This window comes from Trifolium pratense, linkage group LG1 (genome assembly GCF_020283565.1).
Source record: "Trifolium pratense cultivar HEN17-A07 linkage group LG1, ARS_RC_1.1, whole genome shotgun sequence".
In the NCBI taxonomy this organism is placed as follows: Eukaryota; Viridiplantae; Streptophyta; class Magnoliopsida; order Fabales; family Fabaceae; genus Trifolium; species Trifolium pratense.
In genome coordinates this window covers 29,749,007-29,769,460 of record NC_060059.1, presented here as the reverse complement: position 1 = coordinate 29,769,460, position 20,454 = coordinate 29,749,007, and the positions used below count along the sequence as shown (strand labels likewise).

Here is a 20,454-nt window from a genome sequence, read left to right as displayed (position 1 = left end):
CTGTGTCCTATGTGTGTTTTGTTACTATTAATGGAACTGTGTAATAAGCAAACGCACATTTCAGATATTTTATTGCATTGTGTATGTAGTTATAGCATTGAGAGACTCCTACTGCTGTAACTGGGAACATAGGAGACATTGTTGCTCAACCTTCCAAGGTAGTATTATGTGTTTCAATGGTGTATTGTATCTGCTGATAGTGGCTTAAGTAACAATCTTGTTTTTGCTTAATTTGCTGATAGTGGCTTAAGTGTTACTTTCAAATATATAGTTTAGTAAAAATTAAACTTCATAGAACTGTAAGTGTACACAGAAGCACAAGATGTAAACAGATAACCTTTTGGTAACTTATGGAAGAAGCAAAAGAGTTAAGAACTTATGATGCAACTGAGAGGGGAGCAAACTGTACTTCTTTGAACATGATTAGTATTTCAAGTATCAATAATTTTGGTACTAGCCTATGATGACTTTTGAAAGGTTTTTACATGGAGTTTACCATTGTGGTTTTGTGGTTGACAATCCAAAATTGAGTGGAACATAATTCTATTACAAGCAATATTTCTAACATAATTTGTGTCATCGATTCATGATGACTTTGTTTACAAAATTTCAGGACCAGTTTTCATCGATTCACGATGACTTTGTTTAACAACAGTTTTTCTCCCAATCATATATTGCTGCACAATAAGCACAGAAGATTGTGAACCAAAACTAGTTGAAGCCAATATGTCTCCAATAACACCAAGTTCAGGATGGTCACACCATTCCAACAACTTCGAAAAAATCTTCGTGTTCTTACCACTTCCTTGTCCAACAATGTACAAATCATATCCAGATTTATCGATCTCATTCAAAAGTGTCGGAATCTCTTCACCAGTATTGGAATGCACTTCCTTCTCTGAATAAACAATAGAATCATTATTGTTTACTGCCTTGTGCCTGAAGGAAATTAAGTACTTTTCATCTAACTCGTTTTGCATCACACTGTCCATAACCGTCGACAATATTCCATGATGAGACTTTATTTTTTTCGTTTTCGATAATTTTTCTTCTGCAGCCTTATCTAACAAATGAATCCTCAAAACATGTAATTGTGTTCCTGAATGCCCTGCCATTCTCCACGCAATAGACAAGGCTTCACGATCGTCAGGTCCTCCAATGAAGATCATTACAATGCGCATTTTGGTTTTTAATAATGATCCTAAACCACGGTCCACAAAGATCCCTACAGAACAAGGTGCTTGTTGTAAAACATTTTTGTTTATCTCACAATGTTGATTGTTGATTATTTCTAAACCACCTTCTATTGTTGAGTACTCTTTGTGAAAGGGAAGGAGAATCAAACTCGCGCGTTTCTCTTCGGCTACATTGAATATGTCTTCATGGATTGTTGTGTAGGATGAGACAACATTTGATGTGTCAATTCTAACAGCATTGTACTGTTTTACAAATTCTTCGAATGCATTAGTTATGCTCTCAAACTTTGATTGTGATCCATAGTTGGTTGTTTCTGTTCCAACAGTGCTGTCTGAACGATCCATTTGTGAAACAAGAATAGCTGTGCCATGTCTAGTGAGTTCAACTAGGTGAGCTACTGAGACATGTATAGGTGAAACTCTGGTTGCATTTGTCGCTTCAAGGACATGGATCATGCTATTGGCATGTTTAGTATTGTGAACACATGCCACAACTCGAAGTTCCATATCGAACCTTAGCTTTTGCATGGTCTTTAATTGTGATTGCATGAATCGGAATTTTGGTTGGTATATAGCACTTATCAAGGGAGAAACAATCACTGTCATTAATATAATGGCAAGCATCATAACCATGAAACAATATGGATCCAAAATCTGCAAAGAAAAAAAAAATGAACATAGTTAAAACAAGGAACATGAGTTGGATAGAAATATGGTATATGATAGAACATTATGGCAAGTTTTATCCATGTATCCGACCCCAGTTATGTTGAGTACTAATCAAGGAAGAATTTGAAAAAGGATTGCTGCAAAATAGAAAGTTGGTAGTTAAATATTACCCTTTTGTCCCACGCAACATTTAGTAGTATGATAGCCATGACGCCCTTGGTGTTGAGAAGCAATCCAATGGCAAGGCCATCTCGAGCAGGCATACCGAAGAAAAAAGTGACAATCAAAGAGCTCAAAACTTTTGGTATGCATAACAAAACCACAATCAACATCATTAAACCTGCAGATTGTTGCTTCAAAAGAAAAGGCAAGTTGAGTCTAAAACCAAATCCAGCAAAGTAGACAGGACATAAAATCCCAGAAACAAAATCATCTGACATTTCCATAACCATATCAGCAAACTTCCCATGAGGCAAAATCAATCCAAACACAAAAGCTCCAACAATAGGGTGTGTACCAAGACAATCTGTAATAAATGAACAAATAAACACTCCCATTAACAAGTCCAACAATTGCGACTTGCGCCATGTGTTCGCACTCGTTTTCTTTTCAACGATTGGAGTAAGGATAGGTCTCACCACAGTAAAACAAAAAACTATGAACAACAAGGTACTGATTACTGAGAGAAAAGGTTTTCCACCAATCTTAGAATAAGGAATCAACAATGTGAATAAAACCCAACCATATGCATCAGTTAACATAGCTGCTGTTAATGCATCTTTTCCAAGCTTTGTATACAAAAGCTTAAGCTTAGCTAAGATTCTTGCAAGGACTGGGAAACCCGTGACAGAAAGTGCTAAAGACCAAAATAAATAGGCTTCATTATGATTTTCTTTAGGTGTTAGTGAGAAAGTATCGTTTTCATCTTCAAGCTTGTGTTGTACAGTAAGCAATCCAACACCAAATAACATTGATGTCACAATGCCAACAACTGCTAGGCTTGTACCTTTTTTTCTTGATCTTAAGATTACGTCTGAATTCATTTCTAAACCACTTAGGAACACATAGTACAATATTCCCAAGTTTGAAAAGGTTTCAATGGCTAGGATTCCTTGTTGCTCGTAAAACAAGTCAAATATTGGTTTGAAATTTCCCAAGAGAGTTGGACTCAGAGAAAAGCCAGCCTGCATAATATAAATGTTCAGAAAATTCTTGTATCTTTTATCTAACATTTATGCAATGCAATCAAAATGTAAGAACATATAAATGTATGTTCAAGTTCTATGTGACAAAGATAAGTATCATGTGTATTGAATTGATGATTCAATTTTATAGGCAAAATAAAGAAATATCTTATTATAAATGAATGCTTACCAGTATTTGCGCAACAATGAGGGGCACACGAATACGCTTGAGGATGAAGTAGAAAAAACGAGACACCAAAAGATCATAAGCAATTTGGAGACACAAAAGAGGAACACGTTTGGCAATAACATCATCAGTCATCCAAATATCATTTGTAGCACTAAATGTTGCATTATAACATGCAAGAATTGACATCCCATCTTCTGCCATTGTTCTTCTATGAGGCCTTGATTTTTGTTTGATTTTTTTTATCCTAATGCATTTCTTTTCTTTTATTTAAATAATATGATTTTTTACCTGAAAACATATAAGTTATTATGGAGATTTGTTTGTATTTTGGAGCTGGCAAAGGCAGTTTAAGTTGTTAGTTGCTATTATGTTACACAATACTGTATTTTTCATGTTCTTTGTTGAGATAGTTATTGCTTTGGTTTTTTTTTTAACAAACTATTTAAGTATACCCGCTTCCGCCATTAATACATACTAAATTTAGACATTTAACAACTATTAGTTATTTATCTAACAACAAAAAAAACTATTAGTTATTAGTTATTTAAAACAAATTCAAATTGTGTCAAAAAAAAAAACAAATTCAAATTGATGAAAATTAATTAATGATGTCAATTTTGGGTACCCTTTGAATATGTGGTATCCAAATGAATATTATTTTATTTTAAGAATTCAAGTATTTTCAACTAATAAGAAATATCTATATGCATCAATTTATTACCACATCATCAATATCATTCTTATATTTAAACATCAATATCAATACCTATAAGAGGTTGATACGAGACAAAATTGGTTGAACTCGTTGTCAAAATTTCAATGGAAACCAATTAGTTTAGTAAAGGGCCGGCCCAACATATTTTGATACTTAAAGCGAACATCAAAATGTGGCCTTTGTGTAAAGTAAAATAAATAAATTCACAAGGAAATTAAATTGTATGATCATCCATAGTACACGAACAAGACTCTACTTCTGGTATTTCGAAATATGCACTTTGTTGCCTCATATAGAGGGTCAGTAGTTTTCATTTGAACATGTTCAATTTTAACAAGATAGCAGTGCCACCAACAATTTTTATTTTGATTGAAGAAATTTAGGTTGAGGGAATGATGCTCTAGTCCAAGAAAGGAAAAACCTTAGGGCTCAAGTATTTACATCCTCCAAAAGCTCTTGTGGGGGTTGAACTCAGAACCTCCGAGTCAAAGGCATGTCTTTTTACCACATACCTCCAACACTTATGGTACTACATCTAAATTTTGTCTAATACAAAACTAATCATATGAGATAATTTAAGATATACTACGATGATATTTATATCATAAGATATTTTTATATCATCTACTAACAAAATTAAATTATTTTTTTTGGACAGAAAAGTATTAGTAAGTTAGTAGTTATGTTAGCTTTAAAACTCCTTCCATGTCCCCTAACTCACCAGCCAAGCTACCTACTTCGTGCATCAACATCGAAAGCATTTGCAGCAAGGAGAATCTACAATCAATGGTCTCCAACCTTGGTGATGGAATGGAGCATAGCTTCCCAAATTGATCACAGACACTCCAAAGATTTGGAACCATTCATCAAGCATGTTAGGTCAAGTTTCAACAATAATTAAAGAGTCTCAATAAATATTTATACCAAAAGTGCAAGTAACCCGACATCCAAAGAGGTGTATCTAAGTTTGATCACTCTGACCACATCAAAGCTTGGCGATGAAATTTAATTAATACACATTATTATGATCAAGAAGCAAACTATAATGTAGCTAGTGTGCTCCATAGTTTGAAGTAACAAAAATTCAAGCAGCACAAAAACTAATAAAAACAAGTTAAATATCTACCTATTGGAAGATGAAAGAATGCAAACCCTTTGATGGAATCAAGATAATTCTTTCACCTTTGTTTTGCAACAGACAATAAAGTCACAATAACTCAAGCACACAGATGGCAATAACGAATAAAGTAGAGAACTAGTACTCACATCACTGGATATATTTAGAGAGAGAGATAAACAAGAGGGTTTCAGTTCATCGATAGATCAATCAAGAGAGACATTGATCGGGAAATAGAGAAAATAATAGATTGGTTTGAGACAAATAATAGATTTTTCTTTCTAAATAATGTAATTTTTCAAATTTGTAAAGTGTAAATGAGTACTGAGTAGTTTGCTTTCTCAACGAAACCCTTGCAAGAAAGAAAAGTGCTAGCAACACACTAGATTTTCTTATATGTTCCAGTCCTACTATTTTCGAAATGGTCCCCATTAAACCATGTGAATCCCACATAGATTTCATGGGACCTATATTAATTCTAATCAATAAGATAGAGTGTGTTAAAAGTGTGTTAAAAGTGTGTTCTTAGCATTTCTTTAGTGGGATACAAAAACTAGTCTTTTTCTTTAACTAACAAGTCCCCGAATCAGCCCATGATCCATTCCCCTTCTTCCTTACAATTTTACAAATCAGCGTGATCACAAATTTCTTTCAAACATTCTCTCTGTTTTTACACGGGTCGCCTTCTTCGCCCAATATAGTTTTAAGACATTCAATACGACTGCACTAAGTGTGTGCGTCTAAACATATCACACTAATAATTCAAAGGAATAATTAATAAATGAAAAAACATCGAGCATGAATTTCTTCAAAGGTGAAATCTCGGTAAAAAAAGGTGCTATGACAAATTGAAAAATACTAAAATAGTGATGTAGAATCCATTATAACATAATTTTGCAACTGATATTCAAACGTAACATTCTGAGACATTACAAGAGGGTGGAAAACAACAGCGAGGTAAAAATGAAACCTGTATCCATCATGTTCAGCAGAAACCAAAGATCATATACAACAGTTTTCCTTCATTATCAGCAAGGTTTAATCAACAAGACCTTCACTCAGCTCCCATAGTCACATAGCTATAAATCCCTTGGTAAACTGAATCCGAATCTGACGCTTTATTGATGCTGCAAATGTTCATAAAATCCAGAGGTTTTATAACCAATTCATAATTTCAATAATAAAATCAAGAAATATAAATACTTCAAATCAAATTTTAGAGGATTTGGCACTGTTTGGATAAACAGTTTAATCAAGCGTTTAGAGCATCCCCGATGAGGGTACTTCCCCTATTTAGCACATTCAAAAAGATTAACGCTAAGAAAATTTCAAAATTATGTCATGGTTGCAGTTCTATACAACTTAGATTACATTCAATGCAAACATGGAGGATTGAATGCGAACAAAGAACAGCCTTATCAAGTGATAATATGCAACCAATTAAAAGAAGAAGAGAAGATTTGTGTATTACCAAGACCATAATATTTGCACATTTTCCAAGTTGCCAAGCTCTAAATTGGTGCTGTTGAACATCAAGTTTCCTCTCAACATGGGTCTTCTCGCTTGAGTTCCAAAGATGAAAATCATCATTCTCTCACACCCTTAACCACAATTTCTTACTTCCTTCCCGTGTGCATTTGACAAATAAATATTTGACCCTATTGAGATATCAGAAGCGTCTACTTTTGTTCCTTATTCATTTTGTTTTAGATCAGCATGCGTGAGGGGTTTGTGAAGACTGCCAACAAGTGCGGCGAAGACTCTATCATCAGGTGTTAGGCCCATTTTCATCATCTCATCATATAACTTAAAAGCTTCATCTGCTCTCCCCTCCTTCGATAAACCTGAAATAATTGATGTATACGTCGCAACATTTCCAGCTATGCCCTTTAACCCCATTTCATTGAAAAGCTTAAGTGCATCATCTACCCTGCCGACAATACATTCCCCATGTATTAGTGATGAGTATGTATATACATCTGGTAAAAACCCCTTGTTTATCATTTCAGATTTTACCGTATGTGCTTGCTTCACTTTTTCTTTCTTGCAATATGCATCGATCAGTGTGTTATATGTAACAATATTAGGCACTTTTCCCCTTTTCTCCATGTCCATAAAGAACCTCTCAGCTTCTGCAAGGTTTCCTTCCTTGCAATATATCTCGATAAACGTAGTGAAAGTCACAACATTTGGTTCCACTCCTTTCTCAGCCATTGAATTTAAAATACACTTGGCTTCGTCAAACCTGTGCAATTTGCAGAGCCCATTTGCAAGAATGTTGTATGTAAACACATCTGAGTTGAGTCCTTTTTTTTCCATGATTGCTTGCAGCTTCAAAGCTTCATCCATCATTCCTCGTTTGCAGTAACCATCGATCATTGTGTTAAATATTACTAGATTTAGGTCAAGTCCCTTACTTTGCATCTCTTCCAACAAGATTTCTGCAGCTTCCATTTGACCTGCTTTGCACACACCACCTATCAAGGCGCCGTAAGTATGCGCGTTTGGAGCAATGTCTCTCTGAGTCATCTCATCAAACAAAGCAAAAGCCCTTTTCATATTTCCTAACCTACAATTCCAACTTATCATCGACGAATAAACATAAACATCCATTGGCATATTTCTTTGACGCATTTCCTCAAATATCTTCTCAGCTTCCTCAATGTTGCTAGAAATCGAATACCACTGAATTAAAATACTATAAGTAGCAACACTAAAAACAACTTGCTCCTTCTCCATCAGCCTCAATATCTCATCAACTCCCTTTTGATCCTTTCTTCCGACATATGCATTTAACAATGTATTGTAAGTAAACACAGTTGGTTTCACCATGCCTTTACCCACCAACTCATCCATCAACTCCTTGGCTTTCTCAACCTCTCCCTTCCTACACAACACATCAACCACAAGTGTCAAAGACTGAACCCTAATTTCAATACCATCAGACTCAACCATCCGACGGAAAAACCTAAGACACAACTCAACCTCACGACATCTCTTCAAAGCCATCAAAAGCACAAAACAAGACCTCTCCTCTATCACCAACCCTTTTTCTTCCGCATAATCATAAACCCTAATTGCTTCTTCAAACAACCTATTATCAGAACAAACCCTAAACAACATGTCAAAAAGCTTCTCAACAAAATGAGGCTCAAATTCATCAACCAAATCAACAATACCCGAAACGGGGCAACGAATTTCCGAATCATTAACCACACCATTCAAAATACTCTTCATGGTGGCAAATTTCCGAGCTTCGAAAAGCCTCGAAATGAGAATCAAATGGGCTTTAAGGTCAGGTTTGAGTGAAATGTCGGAATGTTGGGTTTTAAGGAAATGGAAAAAGGTTAAACAAGAATGAGGTTGGAGAATAGGGTCCGAGAGAACACAGTAAGTAACATGGGGGGTTATGTAGGAGATCATTGAATGAAGTTCAGTATTATTAGGTTTGAAATAGTTGTGGTTACTTGAATTAATGAGGTTTTGAGTAATCTTATGAACAATTTCATGTTGTTTTGAAGGAAAGGTCACACCTTTGTTGAAAATTCTCAAAAGGGTCTTCTGGGAACACATTGTTTTTGTTTCACAAATGAAATTCAAAGAATAATTAACAAAGAGTGTGTTCAAAAATTTAGCGAAGAGGGATTGAGATTGTTACACAGACCTTATTTACGGTTATTGATGGTTCTTCAATTCAAGAGAGTGTTGAGTATGAAGAACTGAACTGAATCAATCTACCGAAGATGAAGAAGAGTTTTCAGTGTTTTTTTTTTTTTTGACCGAAAGAGTTTCAGTGTTCACATTTCTGAGAGTTGAGATCCTCTCCATTTCTTATGTTTTTCATTTCTTCCATTACCAAATCCTCTATCCAATTTGAGATTTTGGTCCCTAATTTTATTAAATATTTGACTTTTGATCCAACCTTTCAATAATTTTTTTAACCATAGTCAATAATCGATATCCAACCTTTTAATAATAATAATATTAATGCAAAATTATATATTTAATCTTTTAACTTAATTTCAATTAACACTTTAATTTTTATCTTTTTAAATAACATTTTAGTTTCTTAATTTGTTCGGTCTGAGTTATAAATATATCTTAGAGTTTAATTGTTGTGTATTGTCAGTATAAAGTTATTTTATATATGCATCTAATAATATGTTGTCAATCATTTAATTAAATGTGACACGTCATGTATTTAAAATATATTACATGATGTGTCAATATTTTTTTTTTAGCGATTGAATGTATGCATCAAATAATTTTACATTGACGGTGTATTAAATTAAATTATTATATATCTTATGCAGTCTACTTTTCTTGCCATCAAGCAAGCTCCAAGGGTTAACAAATGATAGATCACTAGTAAACTTATTTGGCCAACTATGTTCTTGACTATATCAGAAATCTTAAGAAATTTCATATCGATTGCGAGATGACCTAATATAAATTTATAAAATAGACACAATCATCATCCTATAAATCGATTTTATAAAGCTGAGCTAAGCTCAACTCTAAATTCTAAGACGTAAATCATACACATTAAATAATAAGCAAAGATTTAACAAAACTTACGGTGTAAAGTACAATGCTCTCCATATAAATAAATTATGAATACATCAACAATATCTAAGAATGAATGAAATTTCACTTTGATAAAGCAGTATATGTTAATGTTCAAGGACAACAACAAAATCTTACCTTAAACAAGCATTTGAGTAAATTAACTTTTGTTTTTTTGGAATATGAATAAATTAACTTTAATCATGCAAATGAACTTGGTTTACTCACAAACCTAGCCTTTTTACATCACATATACACATTGTATTCACAAAAAATTAAAACTTGTTTTTTAGTCAAATTGATCACAAATCATAAAAATAAAAAAAATTATTGAATAGATAAACTTTGCTAGTTAGGATTTTTTCGATAAAAAAATTGACCGAATAGAAACACTTCATTGGTTATTCTATCTCTTTTTTATATTGTTTGATGTTTGTCGTACCCTTTAGAGATTTTGGATTATCTTTTTTTAGAGAGAGAAAGAAAAGAGAAAGCGATTATCCACAATTTCATAATTATAAGAATGCTTGGTCCGTAAATTTGCTAAGAGAGCATGTTGATGCTAAATTTGCTAAGCCCGGTGTAAGTAGAGCATCTATTTTATTTTATTTTTTGCAAACTTTCAAAAAGGATAAGCGGCACAACTTGTGTCTGTCTCTTTTATTCATATGTAATTATCATATATACGTTTTAAATCCTTTGGAAACGGTGTCCTAGGAAGCATCACCTTGATGTTTCCAATGATTAATTTCCTTACCTAGGGAAGCAATCATATCATAAAGAAGATATAAAGTATATTCCCTCAAATTTGTCACCGTAACCAAAGTCGGTACGGAAAAACAAAGTTTTCCTCCTAAGAAACAAATAAAGCGAGATCAAGATCGTATTAGCCCTTAGCTCGTCAACAACAAAGAAGTCTTCCCATAATAATGATTATTTGTTCTTATCATACGGAACAAAAGACATAACTTTACTCTTGTATGACGCTGGAAAATCCATTGAAGAAAATCATCATGCCGGAATGACCCAATGTTCACGCTTGGATGGTTGCATGTGATATTAGAACCTAACAACATACAACAAAACTTGACTAGACTAGAGCATGTAGATGAGCCATTCCCTCACCGTCGTCATCATTATCAGTGGTATTCCTGCAAAGGACAAGATTCATTCCCAACCATGAGAACAAACTAAAAGAAGTTGTTGCGGTCAAAGGACCCATCAAAAGAAAATGGGAGTTCCCTACAACAATAAGCAAGTTGGCCTTATCATTCAGAGACGATGACCTTATCAATGAGACACCTAACAACAACATCTCACTCCTAATAAGGGTCATCGTTGCCAACTATGATGTTCACAAAGTGCTAGTGGACCAGGTTGTTTGTGTAACATAATGTTCATCAGACTCTTCCGCTACCTACAACTACAAAGGCAAAACACCCTCTCATACTTCAGTTATGATCTCCAAGGATTTAACAGTGCCATAATCAAACCCTAGGGGTCCATAAAGCTCCTAGTTATGGTGTAGTTGGAAAGCAAACAAATAATGTTCATTCAGAATTCCTCGTCGTTGATTGAAAATTAGTTTATTATTGCATTATTGGCAGACCCACTATAGTAGAGCTAGGAAGTGTCACTTCCACTATGCACCTCATAATGAAATACCACATAGTTGGTGGACTGGCAACCCCAATGGATACTGACCTATAAGCTTGTCACTCGTGCTTTCTGGTGGTCCTTCAAGATCCCCATAATACGGAAGATAAGGAGAAAGGCAAATTGGCAGCAATGACCGTAAGTCCCTAGAATAGTTAGTCTATTTAATGGAACATTAGATGTGACTTAATCATGAGACCCCATTAAACATAAGGACGCTATTCTTAAAGTATTCATAGTAAATCTTTATTGTGAATTGGGATAATATTAGAGTGCAGAGACCCTATTATGTATTCAAACTTATCAGAGTAATATTTATATTGAATTAATCACCATGAGAATACATAGTATGTTAATATAAAAAGTGTCATAGATTATTTTTATAGTGATAATGGTGTACCCCTTATACCTGAATCAGTTATGATCCCCAGATGTGGAGTCAATAATCTTATTGATATTCAAATGTTATCCATAACAAGATAGCTATAAAGTTGGTTAATAGGTTAGTTTGGTGTAAGATGTTTTTCATTCGAGAGAGGAATTTATTACAATATCTAAAGTTATTGTCTTTTCCTCTACTCAACAACATTGTGCGACAAAGGAGAAGTTTGATACCAAGATTATGACCTTTATCTAAACTTATATCAAGAAGTAATCTCATATTCAAACCACTTTGAACAAACCCTTGAAAAGCTTTAAAAACTTTAGTTTTGTTGTTGCTAGTTGTTTCCCTTACCTGACCTCTAGAAATTTTGGGTTATCAACAGTTTAAGAATCATAAGAGACTCAGTATGCAAAATTCTAAGTCTGCAAAATTTGCTTAGCGAGCATGTTGTTTCGCTTAGCGATTCAAAACATAAAATTATATATTTTATTTTTGCAAATTTTCAAAAAGAGTTAGCGGCACGACTTGTTGTTAGTCTCTTTCACTCATGTGTAGTTATCCTATAATTATTAATGAACCATTAATAGAAGTAAAATTTCATTTTATTCATACATCCATGAAGGGTGCTTATATAAAATAGTACATAATTCCATTTTAGAAAATAATACATTATTTTTTGACCAAAATAGTAAGCATTAAAGGAAAAAAAAATTGGGTTGCCTCCCAACAAGCGCTCTTTTAACTTCATTAGCTTGACATCTCATGTGATCCTAAGGATCTTGGGCTTCAATTTTCATTCCTTGCATCTTTTGATTGATTTCCTTCAGATAATTCTCATCGATAAAAGATGAGAAAACAGCGAGATCATCTTTGCTCATTAAATTGCTTTTAAATTCTCCATTATGAATGTAATTATTAATTATATCAGTAAATTCCTTCTTTCTAGTTTCCTCCCTTTGTTTCTTCAATTGGCCATGACGTTTCTCTATGCTTTCCCTTAAGAAGACCTCCTGATCCACCATCTTTTTGCTTCGTTCAAATTCAGACAAGCTTCTAAACCTCGATAACACACTTTTGACTCCTGAATCTGATGGCCAAACCTCTGCTTGAGGATTGTTTTGATCATAGACTATGACACATGCTTGTATTCCACAAAGGGTGCTAAGTTCATTGGCCTTCTTCATAAGACCTATTGAAAAATAATATTGTTAGATCCATAAATAATATGTATATGTGAAAAAAAATATATGTTATGCAAGAATAGTACAAGAATTGTTAAGAGAAGCAAAAAAAAATATATATACAAACAAATGAGAATCTAAAAAAAAAAAATCATACTCTTTACCATTTTAGAATAGTACAATATGTATGTTATGCAAGAATAATATAAACATGCTTTATATATTAGGCTATTGTCTAACCATTTTTTCTCTTTCTGAATGCTTCCCTCCTCTTTGAATTACATGTTATATATTCAAGCTTCATCTTCTTTCTAGCCATGACAATGATGATAGGTAAACAAAAAGAAAATTATGAAAATGTGTTTTGTTTTGTTTTTCTTATTACTCTAGTTGTGCTACTTATATAGACAAACTTGAAATATCGGTCGTTTGAATATAGTCCAAAAGTAATACATATTTGTTATAATATTTAATATAATATCAATATTCAAAGAATTCTTTTTAACTGTATAATTCTTTTTGACTAGACACTGTAGAATTATTTTTTAACACGATTGAGATTTGATTTTCACTGTAGAATTCTTTTTGACTATACACTGTAGAAATCATTTTTAACACGATTGATATTTGATTTTCACTGTAGAATTCTTTTTGACTATACGCTGTAGAAATTAAGTAGACTATACACCAATTTGAATTTGTTTTGACTAGACACGGTAGAAGTTTATTATATTTATATGAAACTGTTTTATAAAAGACATTTACCATTATTTACAGAGATTTACAATTAATATTTTTAAGAAATCATTTGTTTTATAATTTATGTATTTTTTAAATATTGTTTTGTTCACTATTCTTTTACATAAAAAGTATTTTTATAAATTTCTATTATAAATTTCTATTATACCCATTGTTTTCTATTACAAATTCTTACAAATTCCGTCATTCAGAGTAAACCCGTCTCCATCAATAGACGATGAAACCTACTAGTGAAATCAGGAAGCGACTATGCAAAAGGCTCAAAGTACATTTTTGCGTTGACTTGAAAAAGATTGAAAAACAAACTTATAGGTATTCTTATACCAACCGTAAATTTGAAACACTTTGATAAACACTCAAGACAAGGGGTGTAACTGAGAAGGAGCAATTCAAGGATGATTCAAAACGCCTACCTCAAATTTTGTGAAAGGAATGGTAACCCACACCATAGAGAAAACTATCTCATACACGGGTATAACACAAACATCCAAGCGACTGCATATCTTCAAGGAAGGTTGAATAGGGTTTACCAATCTTTGTATAAGCACTCTTCAAACTCTCAGGTGAATGATACCTAGACTTCGTCCTAAAAAAAAGGACAAGACCATGTTTGCAAAATGAGAAGGAACGAACCCATTCAAAAGTGAAAGATCAACATATTGAGCCATTTGGATTTGATTAAGTAAACCCAAGAAAAAGAAGAGGAATCAAGTTCTTTGGTACAAAATATAAGGAGGGTAAAAGTTTTCCTTCACAAGCTGCAGCTTATTTAATTTATATGAAATGAAAAGATACAAATGCTCCAGATTTAAAGAAGTTCAAAGTTAAAAATCAACGGTTCATATGATAACTTGGGGAACTGCAAGTACTCGAGTAGTCTAGGCACGTCACTGTACACGTACGCGCGAGTAGGGGACAAACGCGACAAATGCGAACACAAATGTCCCCTCGTCGCCACTAAAAGTTTCACTTCACAGGACACCTGTTACTTCGAAGTACAAAGGAAACCCAAGAGTTCTGCACGTAATCGATAACTATGAGAACGAGAACATAATACAACGGATACTCATACCAACAAACACGACATACTCTCACTAACTCTAGATGGAACTTTCACATAACGGAACAAAACAAAAAATAGCTCTAAGTTTCGTCCTAGATTCAAAATTATCACCTTGATCAAAAACAAAATTATGTCGAAAGACATGGATAAGCATTTTATCGGAATCAAATTGAATCATACCATAATTTCTATCTACGTTATGTCACTCATCCATATCTTACTTGTAGGATTTATATATTAAAGCGAACAATGTCCCGTCCTTAAAGAATGTAAATGAACTCTTCATTCTAAACATAGAAGATTCAAATTCTATATTAATAGCAAGAATTTGGGGGGCAACTGTTCCGGACTAGACTAAAGCCCAAGAGCACATTAAAGGCCCAACATAGCAAAGGATTGGCAAAACTCCGATACATGATGATTTTCCCAAATACAAGGACATGCACGTCCTCCATAGCACATGGCCACCAATAGGAATCCAGCATAGTACAAAAACAATACTATTCTCGGCTCCACTAACATAGTGGAATTGTCACTCTCCATGCATACTCATGCAAACATGACAAAAATCTATAAAGGGATAAAAACATACATAAAATAGAGGAAACAATCTACATCAACCGGAAAAATCGTCTTGATGAGTGGATAAAGCTCAATAGTGACGAGTCCTGCAGAGGAGGTGGGGATACTCCAAGGTGTGGTGGCCTATTTCGCAATTCTGTCAAGAGATGTATTAAATGTTACATTAAGAGGATTGAAGCTTGTAATGCTCTTCATGGTGAAATGTAGGGTATGTACATTGACTTGGATCTTGTGTGGAATGATTTCTCATCTCATAGTGGAGAATGACTCAAAGATTCTAATCGATATGATTATGGATAACAAGTTTAGTGAGATGCGCTCTCCATTTTGGTTCAGCGCATTCGCAATATGTTGGCTTTGGATTGACATTTCCAAATTCGTCACACATGGAGGGAGAGAAATCGTTGTGCTGATTGACTTGCTAATTTTAGTCTTTCCATTAATTCTTTATACCGTACTATTGTGGAGACTCCAACCAGTGAACTTCACAAGCTTCTTTTTGATGATTTTTCTAAGGCGTCTATTCCTAAAAATGTTCGTTTAGTTTCGTAATTTTGCTTTGGATTTCGGCCCTACTTTAGACTTCAACCCTCTTTTTGTACAAAAAAATAAAAATAAAATAAAGGACAAAACTATAATTAACTTTATTTACCGGTAAAAAATTAAAAATTGCAATTGTGATAATTAAAAAAATAAATAAATAGTAATTCAAAGATTTTGTAAAAAAAAAAAAAAAACAAAAAGAAGAAGTGCCTATAAAAGACGACATCGTTTTTGGCAAAAGGCATGTTTAATCGTTTTGAGTTGATACATAAAACCCTAATTTGGCGCAAAGTACCAATTCGATTTTCGCAAGATAGTGAGAAAGACGGTAATGAGAGCAATGGATTTGTTCGGAGAGATGGAGGAGCAGATAACTTCGATGGCTATGGAAGTAGACGATGGCGACAATTTGGATATCTTAGCCGAAGGTCTCGTCACTGAGAGCAAACTCGTCGATGCCGAATTCTTCAACTCCTTCCATGATGATTTCGATGATGCAGATATCAACTAACACCTTTTCCTATTTCGTGTTTTCATCTTCATGATGTTAGTTAAGAAAAGATTAATCACAAACTGATGTATTTTGTTTCTTGGATTTTTGTTAATATGATATGATAAATTGATTTCTGTTTTGTGATTAATCAACTCAATTGTTATGAATCTTGCGATTTAATACGCTAGTGTTTTTTATATGTGATTGATTATGAATTTAGAATTAGAATTGTGAATTGTTGTTTGATTTTGGTGTTATTATTGGTTCTTGAATTATTTGATCTATACAAATTGGTCTTTGAATGAGTGAAAAGTGTTGTCGATTGCTGCGAATTGTTCAAAATCCTCTTAGCTACGGTGCTATAGCTGCTGTAGCCATTACTCCCTCCGGTCTCGTAAATGAGCAACTAGTCGTTTTCCAGGTTCATTGAATAACTGATGAGCAACAAGTCCTTTTCCAGGACCAGATGCATCGGTTATTCGATGAACCTGAAAAAAGAATTGTTGCTTGTGCATGAGACCAGAGGCAGTATTTGATAATACTTTGTACTAAGTAGCTTATTATGGAACAATAATGTTTAGTTTGAATTCTGCTATGTTGTAGATTTATAGTTGCTATTTGACAGCACTCACTTTTAGTTGAAAAATCGCGCATTTGCTGCAGTTATTCAATCTAGGTTGCTTGATCAAAGAGTCACTTTTCAACTGTATTTTGTATGACTGTGGCAACTAAGTGATTTTTCAACTGCAGGAAATTCATATTTGAACATATTATTGGTATTGACAGTTTGTGAAGTATGAACTGGATAGCAACATAACAATTGTAATGCTAGCAACATAGGCATTTGAAAACACCGTTCAACATAGACTTTCTAAAAATTGGGTTAGTCATGAAGAGTGGAGAATGTGATTATTGCTTAGAGTTATAAAACTTATGGATGCTAAAGGAAACCAGAATTATCTTTTAGGACTGAATTGTAAATTTTTTTCACTTCATATATATTATGTGTTAAGGTTTGCTCTAATTGGAAAAACTAGTCATGGTTTATGAAGGAAACAACTATGGGGTTGATCTAGCGATAGAGTATGGGAATTTGTTTTAAATATCACATTATATGTACCTTATATTTTGGTTCTGATATGTATAGTTTTGATAAGGCGGAAGATGTAGTTATTAAGATGGCTTTTGTCCGTGACCGTGGGTAGGTGTAATGAGAATGTGAGATGAAGTGTTGTGTTATCTTGTGAATTTTTTACTTCAACTTCTGGTTGTTTCCAAGTGGTGTATATGATTGGGCATGTGCACTGCTTAATCGGGTTCGTTCTGGTGATGTGTTTGTGTTTTTAGTCATCTAAACCAAAAAGTTTCTGTGTAAACTTGAAATATTATTAGTTAATCAGCAAATGAGCTGTCTGTTGTTTGTTTTGAGAGTAGTTGTTTTTGTTTGTTGATTAACATAGGAGAAACTGATAGGAAGAAGATTTAGGGGGATACCTCAAGAGTAGGGGGGGAAGGGAATTACAATTTTAAGAAAAATTTGATGAGCTTTCTCTCCTCTTTTATTCATACTATTACTAAGTCATGTTTATACTAGTGACATTGTCTTATGGAAGCACACTATATATGGCCAAATAGATTGTACTCCTTATTACATGATTTTATTTATTTATAACGAAAGAAGGGTTTGCTAACTGAAAGAAAATAAGGTAAATAAAAATAACAGTACTATAAACTATCCTACTCCCACAACATTACAAAGCAAGTTCACCAATTTTCCAACCAATTAGGTTTATTCTCTCAAGTGTAAATCATACTTGAGAGAATCCATTCCCGGTCCTTTGTGTTTTTTTTTTTTTTGATAAGCAAATTGTTAATATATTTATGTTAGTTTTTCTCCTTGCCAGGATTTGAACCCTGGACCTCCAATTTCTTAACCTAATTAGGTCCTATGTGTTGTTTTTGGGTCTGAATTCATTGGACCTGATTGGTATTTGTGGCCATTGAGGACGAAAAATTCTTTTAAGCTCCTTAATACGTTCCAAGACCCCTTAACATGCTTTGAAAATTTGTCTAGAAAACAATTTTTTGCCCACTCGACCGTAAAAATAGTTTGACAGTACATTTGGGCAGCAGTAGTAGTACATGGCTTCACTAACAACAAAAAAGGAATTTTTGTCACCAAGTTCTAGTGCAACCTATAACGTACTTGAATGCTTAAAAGGTTATGGTTAATTACTAAAAAAAGAAATTATGGTTGGTTATATTTTTTTTACAACCATAAACTTATCATTCAATATTAAAAGTTCAATACAAATAGTTATCATCTCAAAAACATAGTGACTAGATTAAGAAATGACAGCTCTAGCAAGCTTATGGACAACTATATTCGTTTGTCGCTTTATGAATTTCACTTCAAAGCTCAAATATAAAGACAACATATTTTTAATCATACAAATTAAGGAACTAAATTCGGAAACACCGGAATTTAGGCAATGAATAACATCCACTACACTCTTTGAGTCGGTTTCAACGATGACGTTCGTAAAGTCTCTTTACTCTACTTCCTTCATAGCTTCTAACATAACTATTGCTTCACCTTACAAGCTGCCCCCTCGAATCTCTAAGGCACTAACCCGCACTTGTCTTTCCAATATCATTGGGAAGCCTGCGCCGACATTGCATTTGTATCAATTAACCGGTGGCCTTGTCCAATGTGTCTGTTGCTGTTGCTCAGCCTGTTCTGTGTTTCTACGCAAGCTGTTCACAACATTCTATTGTTCCCAAAAGCATAACGCTTTGGTCCCTAATGACAGTCCCGCTTCCTTCTCATTATTACAAACACAATTGTTTCTACTTTCTATTATTATTCCATAAAAGACCCATACCAGCTAGGAAACAATTCCATCAAAACTAGCAGCTTGTCTTGCTAACCTACTATCATGACAGTCCAACAGAAAAGGCCATTCATCTTTATTGCATTGCCCACATAATGGACAGAATACAGATCAAGGGATAATTTACGCACCTTTCTTTTGGTCGGATTTGGGTCGGTAAGCATCCCTTACAAATTCTCCAAACCAAGCGTTTAACTTTTGGAGGAGCATGCATTTTCCAAATCGATTTCCAATCCTCTGGGGCTGTTGATCCGTGGCCTTTCTTTGTTAATTTTAACAATATATTATAGCCTCTTTTAACACTATAACAACCATGATTATCATTTGACCAAACAAGTTGGTCATTATCAGTTACATCGAATAGTGGCACATTGAGAATGCAATTTGCGATATTCAAAGGAAAAGTGGACTCTATTTTATCCTTGTCCCACTTCTTCATATTAGTAATAGATTATTAATTATAATATCACACATACCTTGCACTTGTGGTGCTTGTATCCAAAGAACATCTTCCTCCCTAATCCAAGGTTCTCCCATAACTTTGATTTTAGTACCGTTTTCTATTTTCCAGCTGCAACCATTCATAAGTACTTGCTTTGACTTCCGAATACTCTGTCAAGCATAACTCGGATTATTACCAAGATGAGAATCAAAAAGAGTACAATTAGGAAAGTACCTCACCTTCTAAAGTTATATTTAAAAAATGTTGTTATTTGTTAATACTATTCATGAATGATTAATGAGTTGTGACAATTTGTACACAACTAATTATGTATTTAAACTACGTTAACAATTTAAATGGTTGGAAAGGTTGGAATTTATCTATAGGAGTTAAAGTCACTCTCATAAACTCGATTCTTTCTAGCTTACTGTTATATTTCTTCTCTTTTTCAAGGCTCCGATATGTGTGTTGAAAGAGTTGGCTAGTATTCAATGAAATTTCTTGTGGGGTGGCGGATTGGAAAGCAAGAAGCTTTCTTAATTGGTTGGGACTAGGGGTGTGCAAAATATCCGGTCATATGGATATGACTATATCCAAATCCAAAACCAACTCTAAATAACTAGTTATTTGGAAACAGATATTAACCAAACCATTCTAAAAATGGTTGGGTATCCATTATGTAAATCCGGTTTTTTAATTAAATGCCCATATCCATGTCCAAATCCATTGGATTAGACTTTTTGCGCATTTCTTCATTTTTTGATATGAAACTTTTGACTATTTTTTTTACGCTAATTATCCTATAAAAACCTAAAATCG

The 20,454-nt window shown here is 33.7% G+C and overlaps 4 protein-coding genes across 4 annotated transcripts; 1 reads left to right on the top strand and 3 right to left on the bottom strand.

Annotated features, from left to right (window-relative positions):
• Positions 1–427: 427 nt before the first annotated feature.
• On the bottom strand, positions 428–3,796 carry LOC123902149 (cation/H(+) antiporter 15-like). The gene is made up of 3 exons (XM_045951812.1): positions 3,240–3,796; positions 2,036–3,049; positions 428–1,850 (listed from the first exon to the last, which is right to left on the bottom strand). The coding sequence occupies exons 1-3, from the start codon at positions 3,438–3,440 to the stop codon at positions 600–602; spliced, it is 2,466 nt and encodes an 821-aa protein (XP_045807768.1). The 5' UTR covers positions 3,441–3,796; the 3' UTR covers positions 428–599.
• A 73-nt stretch (positions 3,797–3,869) lies between these two features.
• Positions 3,870–8,941, bottom strand: LOC123902160 (pentatricopeptide repeat-containing protein At2g32630). The gene is made up of 2 exons (XM_045951824.1): positions 6,543–8,941; positions 3,870–6,198 (listed from the first exon to the last, which is right to left on the bottom strand). The coding sequence occupies exon 1, from the start codon at positions 8,642–8,644 to the stop codon at positions 6,764–6,766; it is 1,881 nt and encodes a 626-aa protein (XP_045807780.1). The 5' UTR covers positions 8,645–8,941; the 3' UTR covers positions 3,870–6,198; positions 6,543–6,763.
• A 3,507-nt stretch (positions 8,942–12,448) lies between these two features.
• LOC123891992 (agamous-like MADS-box protein AGL80) lies at positions 12,449–12,862 on the bottom strand. Its single transcript, XM_045941854.1, has one exon. The coding sequence runs from the start codon at positions 12,860–12,862 to the stop codon at positions 12,449–12,451; it is 414 nt and encodes a 137-aa protein (XP_045797810.1).
• A 3,174-nt stretch (positions 12,863–16,036) lies between these two features.
• LOC123902143 (small acidic protein 1) lies at positions 16,037–16,534 on the top strand. The gene has a single exon (XM_045951808.1). It carries the CDS (start codon positions 16,138–16,140, stop codon positions 16,315–16,317), a length of 180 nt encoding a protein of 59 aa, XP_045807764.1. The 5' UTR covers positions 16,037–16,137; the 3' UTR covers positions 16,318–16,534.
• Positions 16,535–20,454: the final 3,920 nt, after the last annotated feature.